At 39.1% G+C, this 14,134-nt stretch overlaps 1 protein-coding gene and 1 pseudogene across 1 annotated transcript; both read left to right on the top strand.

The window, feature by feature from the left end:
• LOC103463250 (uncharacterized) overlaps positions 1–14,123 on the top strand; it is an 18,315-nt pseudogene extending 4,192 nt beyond the window's left edge.
• Positions 3,999–7,157, top strand: LOC108166219 (oocyte zinc finger protein XlCOF6-like). Its single transcript, XM_017304286.1, has one exon. It carries the CDS (start codon positions 4,194–4,196, stop codon positions 6,465–6,467), a length of 2,274 nt encoding a protein of 757 aa, XP_017159775.1. The 5' UTR covers positions 3,999–4,193; the 3' UTR covers positions 6,468–7,157.
• Positions 14,124–14,134: the final 11 nt, after the last annotated feature.

Raw genomic sequence — 14,134 nt, 5'->3', positions numbered from 1 at the left:
CTGTTAGCTGCTTGTTGCTGTTAGCCGCCTGCTGCTGTTAGCCACCTGCTGCTGTTAGCCGCTTGTTGCTGTTAGCCACCTGCTGCTGTTAGCTGTTAGCTTTTCAGTTGGGCTCTGAGGAAAAAAAACAAGTCTGGCCAATTTCACCTCCAATTGCAAAACCAGGTAAGCCCATAATAATCTTTAAAAAATATTTTATTGAATTTTTTCCAAATTGACATACATACATTAAGATAACAGATCAAATTCCCACCCATCCCCCACACGCACCAAATCGGCACATCAGAAAACGCAGTCAGGACAACATCATAAATACACCAAATGATCCAAATCATTCCACAAACGTACAAAAAACAAAAACATGACGGTTACACAAGCTGCTAAACATTGGTGGGTCTGTCATTAACAGTCTTTCTTTGGAGGAATTTTAGTACAGGGCCCCATGTTTTCTCAAACACATTGACTCCATCTTCATTGCAATATCTCAGTCTTTCCAGATGCAGAGTATTTGCTAGTTCCCCCAACCACAGATCAAATGTGAGCACCGAGTCCTTTTTACAAAATCTCAAAATGAACCTTTTAGCAATCACCGTACCAAGCAAAACTGTCATTTTCTCATTTTTAGTGGCTGGTTGCATAGCACTGGAGACCCCGATGATGGCAATAAGTGGTTCTGGGTCCCGTTGTTTTCCAATAGCCGTTGAAAAAAAGTGAAAAATGTTCTTCCAAAATGAGTGAAGCTGAACACATGACCAGGAGGAGAGTGTCAAGTCACCAATAGCAGCCTACAACGATTACAAATTGGAGACACGCTTGTAAAGAAAGTGCAGTTTCTCCCTTGAATAATGGAGTCTATGTAAAGTTTTGAACTGTATGAGATTGTCTGGCATTGACTGAACAGTCTTGTACACTTCATCAGATAGCTGCTGTCCCAACTCATCCTCCCATGCTTTCTTTATCCTGGTTGTGTCTACAGGTATGCTATTAAAGATCTTATGAAAGTATGACACTGCCCCCTGATTGATAGGATCAAACTTATTTACTTCCTCCAGGGTTTCATGTTTCTTTAAAGCTCCAAAATCCGCTACATTTTTCCTAAAATAGAACCCGTTATCTGCAGGGTTCCGTTATCTGTCCCTGCAGATAACGGAACAAACTTGACGGGAGAAGATGATAGTCAGAACGTAACTGTGTTAAAGATGCAGAAGTTCCACTTATATATAGGTCACCTATCACACCGGTGGCAGAGAACTGGAGGAGTGCTGTCGTTATTCAGGGTTTTAAGAAAAGTCTCTGTAAAAGAAAACAATCTTATTGTCAGAGATTTCTGCATTGCTCTTGACTTTTGCTCTACGTTTGTAAGCCACCTGACTGCCTGAACCAAATCCCATTTCTTTAAATTCCAGGATAATTTCCGGTTTGAATGCTGCTGCCTCACTGTGGCTGCATCTGTCCACTAAGTCAACCTGACACAAACACACTTTCATTTACTTCTGCATTAAATTCAATACCCAATGGTTATTATGATCATAAATAAATGCTAGTTGTACTATAGCATATTTCCCAGTCAACTCATGACTCCATTCTGGTCATAATTCTGATCAATGCAAAGTACAAGCTAGTTACTAAACTAGCTAGTGCGTAGTGGGTAGTATGTACCCAAGGCAGCGTTATTGGCGAGCGAGCCAGGAGTCATGGTTTGTGAATGAAAAACGGCTGTTAAAAAATGGGGTGTAATAATGGATGTTTTCATTCAGTCAGGGGTAAACGTGCTAATCAATGGTGCTGATAAATTGATTGGTTAAAGAGTTATGGGACAGTGAAACACTTTGTATGTTAATGATCTGAATAGTTCATTCTACAAAGCTTGGCGGTCAAGTTTGAATAAATAAGTGAATGATTCATTCAGGGGGAAATCCACATTTCAGTACAGCTCATCCAAAGAAGGAAAAACAAAGAAACATATAAGACATTGGTAGACAGGTGCAGCCCTGGGGGTGACACCTTTTCATTAGATGAGAATAACCACATTAAGGAAAAATCATATTTCACACTATTTCCTATTTGACGCAAAGTAGGGTTGCAAAAAACCTTTGCACATGTCAGCAACATATAGACCACATAAGGAGAGGAGGCAGTGAAGGCGGTGAGATGAGGTGTGTTTATAGCCAGACATTGTGTGTGGATTTGTAAATAAGTCTGTGAACACTGTTTCCCCCCCACCATAGTCTTTGATAATTGATGGAGCATCATCAGCGGACTGTAGGCTTAAAAAGAACGGCCCACCTGTTCTAAATAAAATGCATTTGTTTTCAAAACTTGTTTGATCTACAAGTACCACCTTCTTAACTACTGTATTTCAGAACTCATATCGCCAAATAAGGTAATTTTATTTATATACCACATTTTCAGCAACAAGGCAATTCAAAGTGCTTTACATTAATTAAAAGGAAATACAAACAAAATAACAAACCAAAGGAAAGAAAAAAGAGGAAAGAAAACTAATCTAATGTTCTAAAGTATGTAAACTAAGTGATGCTGTTCAGGGTTGCTAAGTATCTAATTCAATTTCTAAATAGTGAAACTCTACAGTTTCTGATAAAATAAGCTAAAACTGATCTAATTCCTTTTCTGGGTTAAAGTGAGTACTCCACAATTCCAAGTTTGTTCTAAATATTTTCTGGGTTAAAAGTAATATAAACTAAGCAGTGACTGTTCCTGTTAAGTATTTCTGGATTCAGGTTTGTAGTTATTCTAATTCTGATTCCATTTCTGGGCTGTATAATGTTGATCTAAATAGTGCGTACTCCACAATTTCTGATATTACTAATAAACTAACATAATCCTTTTCTGGGTTAAATAGGGAGTACTTCATAGTGAGTAACAAAAAAGAGGAAAGGACACATTAGGGCAGGTGGCAACATTCAGACAAAACAAAGGGCAAAACTAAGACATTGGTGAAGGCGGTGAGGTCAAAGGGCCATGAAGCCATGTTGCTCAGCCTAACCCAAAGTCCGATAGAGGTGTTGTTATCCAGGAATGATGTCCTTGGGAGCGCTCAGCTACACAACTCCATGGAAACAGGAGGGGGTGAGGAGGGAAGAGCGTTGTGTTTACATATCTTCAAGGAGATTAGAGATATGCAGCCCTTCCAAGGCCACACGGGGGAAGCCAATTCAGAAACAGAATGTCTGAGGTCGGGAAGATTATAAATTTCAATCTTCCCTAAAGTCTCTCCGATGCATCTCAGTTCCCAATCATCCAAATTAGTTTGATCGTTCCACTGAGCCGAAACCAGCAACTTCTCCAAGATCGATTCCACCCCGTTAGTGAGTTTTAGAGTCCTGGTCTCTGTCCACCAACACTCTGAGTGTTCTCTAGTTCGGCCAAGTCCGTCACAAATGTGTCGATAATCCAGGAATCCAGAAGCTCCAAAATCCTGTCATCATGAATAAATCCAGGATGAATCCAGCAGGACAAGAGGCTCTCTGTGCCCAGACTTCTTGTCGAAAGTTTGATCAATTGCATTGAGAGATCAGTTGACCAAATCCATAATTTGTAGATTTGGATGATGTGCAAAGAAAGGCTCCAAAAATATAGAAAAAGAGAAAAAGACGGGACAGAAACAGAGCAAGCAGGGGAGGAATGGGCAGGAGGGAGCAGAGGGAAAAAGTGTCCGCCTTCACAGAGAGCAAGAGAGAAAAAAAAGTACATAAACCAAAGTATTTGTTCTGGGAAAACATGGTATTGAGAAAACCTGAGTATCAGTAGTTGCCTTTATAGTGTGCCCTGTCTAAAGACTGTAGAGAAACCTCAGTCTGCCTTAATTTTTGCACAAAAAAACTCAGTTGAACAGTGAGCGCCACCTGTCTGTTACATATGCAACATGTTGATCTGCAGCTGTCAAGCTTCTGGTGTAGCAACTGGTCAATGGAAGATGAACACAGAAAATAAGCTAAAATTAATATTACATTTTCTGTTCTTTTTTTCAGATTTCCCACATCATTATTTTTGTTATTAAGCTAGATGTTGCTCATTGTTTTGTCTTCTACCAACAAGAGATCTCTGTTCTGGAAAAGAAGGAAACAATCTTTAAAAACCAAAGGGAGAGACAATGAACCAGAACTTGGACACGTAAAAGGAGAGTATGGATCCGAACCTTTGCTGAATGAAGACGCCATCGAACTAAAGAGATGAATATCGTATTGGGGACAGATTCTGGATCTCTGGAAATAAAAGAAGAACCAGAGGAACTAGAACCGCAACAAGTTAAAGAAGATTATGATCAATCAGAATTTCAGCACATGGTAAAAATTGAGGTTGAAGACATCAGTCAGGATGAAAACCAGGATGTACTGAAGCAGGAGAGGGATCCCTTAATGGGAGGAGATTATGCACCTGTTGAACTCAAACAGGAACCAGTAGAACTCAAATCTAAACAAGTGAAGGAAGAGGAGCATGGATCAGGACCTCAGCAGATGGCAGAGAAAGAGGCTGGAAGCATCAGTCAGGATGAAAACCAGGATATACTAAAGCAGGAGACTGATAATTTAGTCCTAGACTCTTCTGATAATGATACAGACCAACAACAACCACCAGATGTAAATGGAAACCAAATCCTCTTACAGAACTTCTCTAAAGTAGAGCTTCAGGAAATACAGACTCATGAAGCCTCAGGATCCAGTAAAGATGATGGGCAACAGAAAATGGCTCAGAAAAGTGATGATGCAGAGAAAGGGATGAAGGGCAGGAAAATTCAGAATGGTAAACAATGTAAAGTGTGTGGGAAATGTTTTAAATGTAATAGTGATTTAAGAGTTCACATGAGAATTCACACGGGTGAGAAGCCTTTCTTATGTCTAATCTGTGGGAAATGTTTCAATCACAAACATAATTTAAATAGCCACATAAGAATCCACACTAGTGAAAAGCCTTTTGCATGTAAAACCTGTGGAAAAGGTTTTAATCAAAAAATTAGTTTGAAATGCCACATGAGAACTCACACAGGTGAGAAACCTTTCTCATGTCCAACCTGTGGAAAAGGTTTCAATCACAAACATAATTTGAATAGCCACATGAGTAGTCACACAGGTGAGAAGCCTTTCTCATGTGTAACTTGTGGAAAATGTTTCATTCAGAAGTTTAGTTTGACTATTCACACGAGAACTCACACAGGTGAGAAGCCTTTTTCATGTGTCACTTGTGGAAAGTGTTTCCGTCATAAACCTGATTTGAATCGCCACATGATGACTCACACAGGTGAGAAGAAGCCTTTCTCTTGTTCAATCTGTGGAAAAGGTTTGGTTCAGAAACGTAATTTGAGTGTTCACATGAGGACTCACACAGGTGAGAAGCCTTTCTCATGTACAACCTGTGGAAAAAGTTTCATCCAAAAACGTAGTTTAAATAGTCACATGATAAGTCACAGAAGTGAGAAGCTCTTCTCATGTATAATCTGTGGAAAGGGTTTCAATAAAAAATCTAATTTTACCTGCCACATGAGGATTCATACAGGTGAGAAGCCTTTTTCATGTTTAACCTGTGGTAAAGGTTTTAATCAAAAAAGATTTTTGAGTACCCACATAACAACACACACAAGTGAGAAACCTTTCTCATGTCTAACTTGTGGAAAAGGTTTTATGCAAAAACATAGTTTGAATAGCCACATGAGATATCACACAGGTGAAAAGCCTTTCTCATGTTTAACTTGTGGAAAAAGTTTCATTCAAAAACGTAGTTTGACAAGCCACATGAGATATCACACAGGTGAGAAGTCTTTCACATGTGGAACTTGTGGAAAGAGTTTCAATAAAAAATCTACTTTTACTAGCCACATGATAACCCACACAGATGAGAAACCTTTCTCATGTTTAACTTGTGGAAAATGTTTTATTCAAAAACGTAGCTTGACTAGACACGTAAGAACTCACACAGGGGAAAAGCCTTTCTCATGTATAATCTGTGGAAAGGGTTTCTATAAAAAATATAGTTTCACTTACCACATGAGGATTCATACAGGTGAGAAACCTTTCTCATGTAAGACCTGTGGAAAAGGTTTTAATCAAAAACGATTTCTGAATACCCACATGCTAGCTCACACAGGTGAGAAGCCCTTCTCATGTCTAACCTGTGGGAAAAGTTTCATTCAAAAACGTAGTTTGACTAGCCACACGAGAACTCACACAGGTGAGAAGCCTTTCTCATGTATGACCTGTGGGAAAAACTTCCTTCAAAAACGTGGTATGACTAGCCACATGAGAATTCACACAGGTGAGAAGCCGTTCTCATGTATGACCTGTGGGAAAAGTTTCCTTCAAAAATGTAGTTTGACGTGCCACATGAGATCTCACACAGGTGAGAAACCTTTCGTATGCGGAACTTGTGGAAAAGGTTACAGTCGTAAACATAGTTTGATTAAGCATCTTACAACTCACAAAATAGAATCCTTTCCCATTTCATACTTGTAATAAAGTTCTCTGTAGTTGTATTTTACCTACTGAAACTTGTAAAAATGTAATTAGAAACTGTTTTCAAAATTACCCATACAAGTCAGAAGGATTTATTGTTATTAATCTTGCTGCTGAATTCAAAGACATTTAAATTCTCTTACATTTGTGCGAATCTTTGAATAATTAAACCTACTTTTGCAGATAAATATTATAACTTTTGAGATCTGTGCTCAGATTTTCAGACTTTCTGGCGCTCTCACATTGTTTAGACCTGGCATGTACTTGTTCTGGTTCCTTTAACTGGCAAATTTAGCTTGAGACCCCCGGCATAGATACGTGTTAATAATTATACATGATAGTAATGACGCTTTGACCTCACAATACAAACTCTGACGTAAGAAAGTGGGTCTATTGAGAGTGAAAAAACAACTGAAGATGTAACATAAATGCACCAAGCAGGCGACTGGCTACAAAAGCGGCATCAGAAGATGTTCCTTTAAATGAGTCTGAGATGGGAATGAGGAAACATTTGGTTTCAGTTTTGGTCTAAATATTCAGTTCAATCTGCAAATAGAATAAGACATAATAGTGCTACCCCTGAAGTAGGTGGAATCTGAACTCAACAGTTGGGTGTAGGCCTGTCGCGATAAACGATAAATCAATTAATCGCACGATAAATTAAACCTATCGACCTCATTTTAATTATCGGCTTTATCGTCTCTTCGGCCTTTTTTCTCTCTGTTGATGACACTGAATGAAAAAAGGCTCCGGTCTCTCCACTGACCCTCCCTTCCTCATTTCCTTAGTCTAATGTCCAGCGCACACGACACGAGCTGTCGGCCCGTTTTCAAAACCTGAGAGACACATTAGCCAAAGAAATCCCAGGTATAACGGTTCGATCGTGCTGTGTGGTCCAGCCACACAGCCATTATTTTGGACTTGTAGCCCAAAATAATGTCTTCAAGTCCAGTTAACTAATCTTAATATCAGGCATTAATCGATGCTTTACTAGAATCTACCTGTGATGCGTGTGGCTAGAGTCAGCGTAAAGTCTTGACTGAATGAAAATCATTATAATCTATTTATGTCACGTTAACGAAGAACAGCTGAAAACTTACCGGGTTCATCAACTACTGTAGCAATTTGGCTCCAACTCCTCTCCTTGTCATTTCTATATTCTTTGCACGAAATGTTGAATTAACATTAATGTTGTTTCCACAAATCATCTCCGATGTCCTCTGGACTTCATGTTGCGCCGTGTCAGCTGTTTGGGATTCCCCTCCGTTATTTCTCCTCAGAAAGCAGGAGGAGAATCCGGCTTTCTGATTGGCTACCTGTCACATTCAGCGTTAAGATCCCAGTCGGGGAAAACCCCTGATTTAGATCGGAGCGGCCACGATGATCCACCGTAACACACCACACACCGCAGGATGATCGGTTACGAAATCACGTCTTGTTCCCATCCATCCATTTTCTTTACACCCTTGTCCCTTAATGGGGTCAGGAGGGTTGCTGGTGCCCATCTCCAGCTGGCGTGCCGGGCGAGAGGCGGGGTCACCCTGGACGGGTCGCCAGTCTGTCGCAGAGCAACACAGAGACACACAGGACACACAACCATGCACACACACACTCACACCTAGGGGCAATTTAGAGAGGCCAATTAACCTGACAGTCATGTTTTTGGACTGTGGGAGGAAACCAGAGTACCTGGAGAAAACCCACCATGCACAGGGAGAACATGGAGACTCCATGCAGAAAGACCGGGAATCGAACCCAGAACCTTCTTGCTGCAAGGCAACAGCTCTACCAACTGCACCACTGTGCAGCCCACGTCTTGTTCCCGTCTCCTCTATTTAAATCTAGTGATTACTGAAGGATAGTACAGACTTCATAATCTGCACTCTTTTGTTTGAATGCAGTATTTATTTCCACTTTGGCTTCATGTTGTTTAGTTTTTATTCAAATACGTTTTTTGTTAATGGAGACTGAGAATCCATTTTATTTTCTTTTTGGTTGTTTTGTTTATTTAGTTTATTAGTTCCAGTGTTACGTTCACTGAAAATAAAGTGTATCTACGGCAGGAAATCACATGCATTATTAGTCATGTCCATTAAATCAGTGTCAAACGGTCTTGAAACAATATTATCGTTTATCGCAATAATTTTTTAGACAATTAATCGTCCAGCAAAATTTGTTATCGTGACAGGCCTAGTTGGATGTTTATCTACAAGGCAGATCAAAGTTGAAACTCTTACTGTCAAATGATTTTCTTTGCATTTCACATTTTGTGAAAGGATTTTAAATATATTGAACTCTGTTGTCTTCTAGTCTTTATTCTCAGGTGGGTTTTTATTCTTAACCTTAGTTTTTATTTTTGTGGGAGTGGGAAGCTTAAGTGAGTAATGAGAAAATGGGAATATCAAAGTTTGTTGCTTTCTATTGTTCCTTGTAGCAGTTTGTCAGTTTCTATCAGAAGTGATGTTCAGGAAAAATAACTCCATAAAGATTAATGGCTTTTTATGGGATGTTTGTAATAAATTGCCATAACAGTTTTGCTTTGTCTGTTTTTTTCACAGATTGTATTGAAATGATGTAAAATCAATGATGTGAAATAAAAAGAATAATAAAAAGGACCATTTCTCTGTACTTTACCAGTGACAACTATTCAAATGAATGAACATGCCTCTCCATGTATGGAGGCCTAAGTCCTCAATTTAGAGCCAAAAAACTCTTAAAAATGAATAAAGTCTGTTGTGAGGATTAATGCTGGACTTAATTATATTAATGTTCATCAATAGACCAGCCTGTCTATCAGCTCAATACTAAACTGAGTCAAACTTAGACCAGGGCTCCATCAGTCGACAGAATGAATCTTATGATTCTGCATATGAGCGTTTGCATGACCTTCAACCTTCTCGATTATTTGCTGGGAAAATTTAAATCAAACTACCAAAACAATCACTATGAATAACAAATACAATTATGTATCTGAAAAATAACAGCTCTCATCATCTTTCCAAGTCGCCTTGTTCATCGGTTCCAGGTTGTTCACTTTGGCTCTAACGACGGCACCTGTAGAAAAGTTGAGGCTTCATCATCAGTGAGCTCCTGCAATCAGTTGTATCTTGAAAATGTTTTCAGCTGTGATGCTCCTTTTTTTTTTTTGGTCAATAAAAGATGAACAGAGAACCAACTGCTGCAGGTAATAAGTTAAAATTTTAATATTCAATTTTCTGTTTTCATTTTTTCAGATTTGACACATGTCTGTTATCAAGCAAGATGTTCTAGCTCATCATTTTATCCTCAACCAACAAGACGCCTCTTTTCTGAACCAGAGGGAATCTCTGAAAACCAAAGGGAGAGCAGAGGAACCAGAACTTATACAAGAAGAAGATCGTGAGTCGGGACCAGACCTGACCAGATGGATGACACAATAGGAAAAGATTCTGCATCTCTTGAAATCAAAGAGCCAGAGGAACTAGAACTGCAACAAATGAAGGAAGATGGTTGTCAATTAGGATCTCTGCAGATTGTAAAGATTGAGGTTGAAGACATCAGTCTGGATGAAAACCAGGATGTACTGGACCAAGAGACTGATACCTTAATGGGAACCAATTCTGTATCTCACCAAATCAAAGAGGAACCAGTAGAACTAGAACTTAAAGAAATAAAGGAACAGGAGGATGGATCAGGACTTGAGCAGATGGCAAGTCAGGATGAAAACCAGGAAGTACAGAAGGAGGAGATTGATATCTTAATCCTAAAGCTTTCTGATGATGAAACAGACCACCAACGACCGGAGCTCAATGGAACCCAAATCATCTTCCAGAACATCCCTGAAGCAGATCATCATCAGGGAATAGAGACTAACGAAGCCTCAGGATCCCACAGAGATAAACGGCAACAGAAAACCAGATGTGGGAACAAAGAGCAAAGAATGAAGGGCAAGAAAATTCAGAAGGATAAAAAATTGAAACAGTGCAAAGTGTGTCATAAAAGTTTCAAATTCAATTGTGGATTAACAGTTCACATGAGAACTCACACAGGTGAGAAGCCATTCTCATGTATAATCTGTGGAAAGTCTTTTAATCAAAAAGGTAATTTGATTAGCCACATGAGAACTCATACAGGTGAGAAGCCTTTCTCATGTCTGACCTGTGGAAAATGTTTCAATCAAAAACATATTTTGAATTGCCATATGAGAACTCACACAGGTGAGAAGCCTTTCTCGTGTAAAACTTGTGGGAAATGTTTCAGGCACAAAAATGATTTGAATAGCCACATGAGAATTCACACAAGTGAGAAGCCTTTTTCATGTTTAACTTGTGGAAAGGGTTTCAATACAAAGCGAAATTTGACTAACCACATGACAAATCATACAGGTGAGAAGCCTTTTTCTTGTATAACTTGTGGGAAAAGTTTCAGTCAAAAAGGTCATTTGAATAGGCACATGAGAACTCACACAGGTGAGAAACCGTTCCCATGTATGACGTGTGGAAAATGTTTCAATCAAAGAGGAAGTTTGACAAGCCACATGAGAACTCACACAGGTGAAAAACCTTTTTCATGTATAATTTGTGGAAAGGGTTTCAATGCGAAACGTAATTTGACTAACCACGTAAGGAATCATACCGGTGAAAAGCCTTTCTCATGTGGAACCTGTGGCAAAGGCTTCAGTCATAAAAAAAGTTTGACTAACCATGTTATAATTCACACAAAATAGAAGCCTTTCAAGTCACGCAAGGTCATGTGACCGAGGAATGTAGCTTGTTAACCGTAGCTTCACACTTTTCCCTGATGTACCTTTGTTTTTCCACATATGTGATCTTTTGGTTGACATGTTTACCAAGTAGAAAGTGATGGTGACATCGTCACTGAACCAATCTGTCAAACAGGCTCAAAAACAAATGAATGTCCGCTCTGATGACAATGAAGAAACTGCTAACTAGTTAAGCTAGCAGTAGCAGAAGCCAGAACTACGCCAGTGGAAGAAGTGGTTGCCCAATTTTCAGCCAAAACACAAACCATGGTGACGGAGCAGATCGCTGAAAATCTGAGATGTTAACCATCCGAGCAGACGCCTCAGAGTATCTAGAAACCACCAAAAGCCGCCTAACAGGTGTAGATAGCCGCCTCTCTACATTGGTGGGCAAGCTAGCGACACTGTGCCCCACACTGGAGGAAAAAGTAGCTGATTTGGTGGACAGGTCAGCCAGAGATGGATGGGATCCCCAAAGCCCTGGAAAGCCTGACCTTCCCACCTATTTGCTCAATGCTGTCCTGAAGTGGTTCCTGGAGATGCCTTCAGTTGAAATCGTGTGAATTCATTTCATTTATTTATTTATTTATTTATTTCGAACAGACATTAAAAACAGTCAAAAAAAAAGAAAACAAAATAGAATGAGACAAACTTAAGAAATAAAATGTAAAACTATTTATTTTGCCCATGTGACATGCAATTTTATATTTTCTGTTTGAAAAGGAGCAGGTAGGAGATACATCTTATAATATCCTGCCCCTTTCATACTTGTCAATGTTTTATCAATTAACTTTCAGAACATCAACAAGAAACAACTTGTTTCCATTTTTCATTATGTTTAACTATGTACGATTATTTTAAGTACTATTTATATAATCATTTACATTATAAACTATTAAACATGATCCAACCATAAGCCAATTCTGTTCCCTTCTGCTGACATTTACTGACAGATGGGTCCAATGTGTGGAGATGAACAGACTCGTTAAGTGCTGGTTATGTTGTAAGAATGTTCTGCCTTCCTTGTTTCTTGAAGCCCTCTGGTTCCACAGTGACAGGAATGTCTCCGGGAAGGAAAAGCTCCTCTATGTTAATTTACCAGGACAGAGAATCTACATAACACTTTATGTGACCAGCAGCTTCTACGTTTTAAATTCATATCCTGAATGTTTCACCCCCAAGAATGGAATCGCTATGAAAATGATCACATTTCCTAATTATGACTTTTGCACACTTAATAATCATTATTCACTTGTATTTGGCTTGTGCCAATGTGTTTGTAGACCTTTTTAATGACAATGAGACAACAAAATGACACGTCTGTTCGTATATTCATTTGAAATGAAAAAACAAAAATATTCTAGTTTTTTCGTTTATTAAACCATAATCAGAAATCGGATAACGGCTCAGCTCGGCTCTTTATCCCATTTCCCTTTTCATTCACAAAGGAAAATGGAAACAACGGATAAGCAGCGCTCGGTTTCGGTTCTCATGATTTCATTTCTAACCAGGAAGTTCAGTTTGTTTTTGTAAACTCGTCCAAATCGGCATGTAATTAATTTGATCATGATACTTTCACACAGAAAGCCTTTAAACTCCGACTTTGTTTCCTAAATGAAGCTAATGGCTGATAAATGCAGCTTCTGATTCAGTAAATGGCTAAAGGGCCAGTCCGCCCAGTTTTTACCAGCCTTTAATCTGCTCTGGTTTAAAAAGACTCGAACCGCGACTAGAACATTCTGCCCGTCATTCAAACCTTCAGTTTCTCCTTTCTGAGTAGCATTAGCATCAATTATAATCTGGTATGTTATGAACAAGCAGGCAGAAAATGTTACCCAAATATAAAAATGTATCTATTTCTACCAGGTAGGAAATGTTGGAGGATTTGGGAAAGAAAACAAATCATCATTCTGACTTTAATCTAGAAAACTATCAGTTGGTGTTAGAATAATGTTTTAGGCCCTTATTCTCTTTAAAACCTCACAATATGTTTTCACATTTTCATAAGTCTGACTGTCCAGTTAGACATGAAAACTTTTGTCCCTTCATGAGATTATTTATTATAACTTATTGGACTCAACTGACTAAACATAATGAACAACTTTTGAGTTGATTCTTTATCTCTGGATTTATAAGCAAGAAACATAAGAATTATTTCATATTTAATGTGTATCAACCTTTATGTAATCAGAGCTTTAAACTCAAATCTTACAAAATAAACAGACAAAACATTTTCATAGAAATTTATTACAATAACATACAAGCAGATATTCAGCCAATGTTTGGGGAATCATGAAATAATATTCCTATAATTTATGTATATAAAAGATGAGACAGTGAGGAAGACGATGTCAGGAGGAGGAAGAGGATCAGGGGGAGATTCTGCATCCAGACCTGGAGCTGAGGCGTCGCCTCCTGTATGAAACAATAAAAATATTAAAGAAGTTCACACTGCACATAAGAAGCCAATCGAAGGTAAGAATATATTTCACACACACAAATAATATGAATTTACAAACTACAAAAAGATCAGAGGAAGGGAATATTAGTAACTGGTATCGGATGATAATGATTAGAAGATACTAACATCTTCAGAAATATTAAACTCTCCAGAGAGGAATATTATATTTTAACACACGTATCAAACAGTATATATGCAAACACATTAAACTTCATGTCACACTTTGAGACGCTACGATCAGATACCAAGCAGCAGAATAGACAAGGTGCCTTACCCAGACGGGGTGAACACACTCCACCTGCCCGCTGAGCCTGGAACCGCCTGGAACCCCCTGGAGCTGCCTGGAACCGCCTGGAGCCGCTTGGAAATGCCTGGAGCCGCCTGGAACCCCCTGGAGCCGCCTGGAACCCCCTGGAACTGCCTGGAGCCGCCTGGAACCGCCTGGCCCCGTTAGCGGAGCTACGC

This window comes from Poecilia reticulata, linkage group LG4, assembly GCF_000633615.1.
Source record: "Poecilia reticulata strain Guanapo linkage group LG4, Guppy_female_1.0+MT, whole genome shotgun sequence".
Taxonomy (NCBI): domain Eukaryota; kingdom Metazoa; phylum Chordata; class Actinopteri; order Cyprinodontiformes; family Poeciliidae; genus Poecilia; species Poecilia reticulata.
Note: the sequence above shows the minus strand (reverse complement) of the source record. Positions and strands in the feature narration are given on the sequence as shown.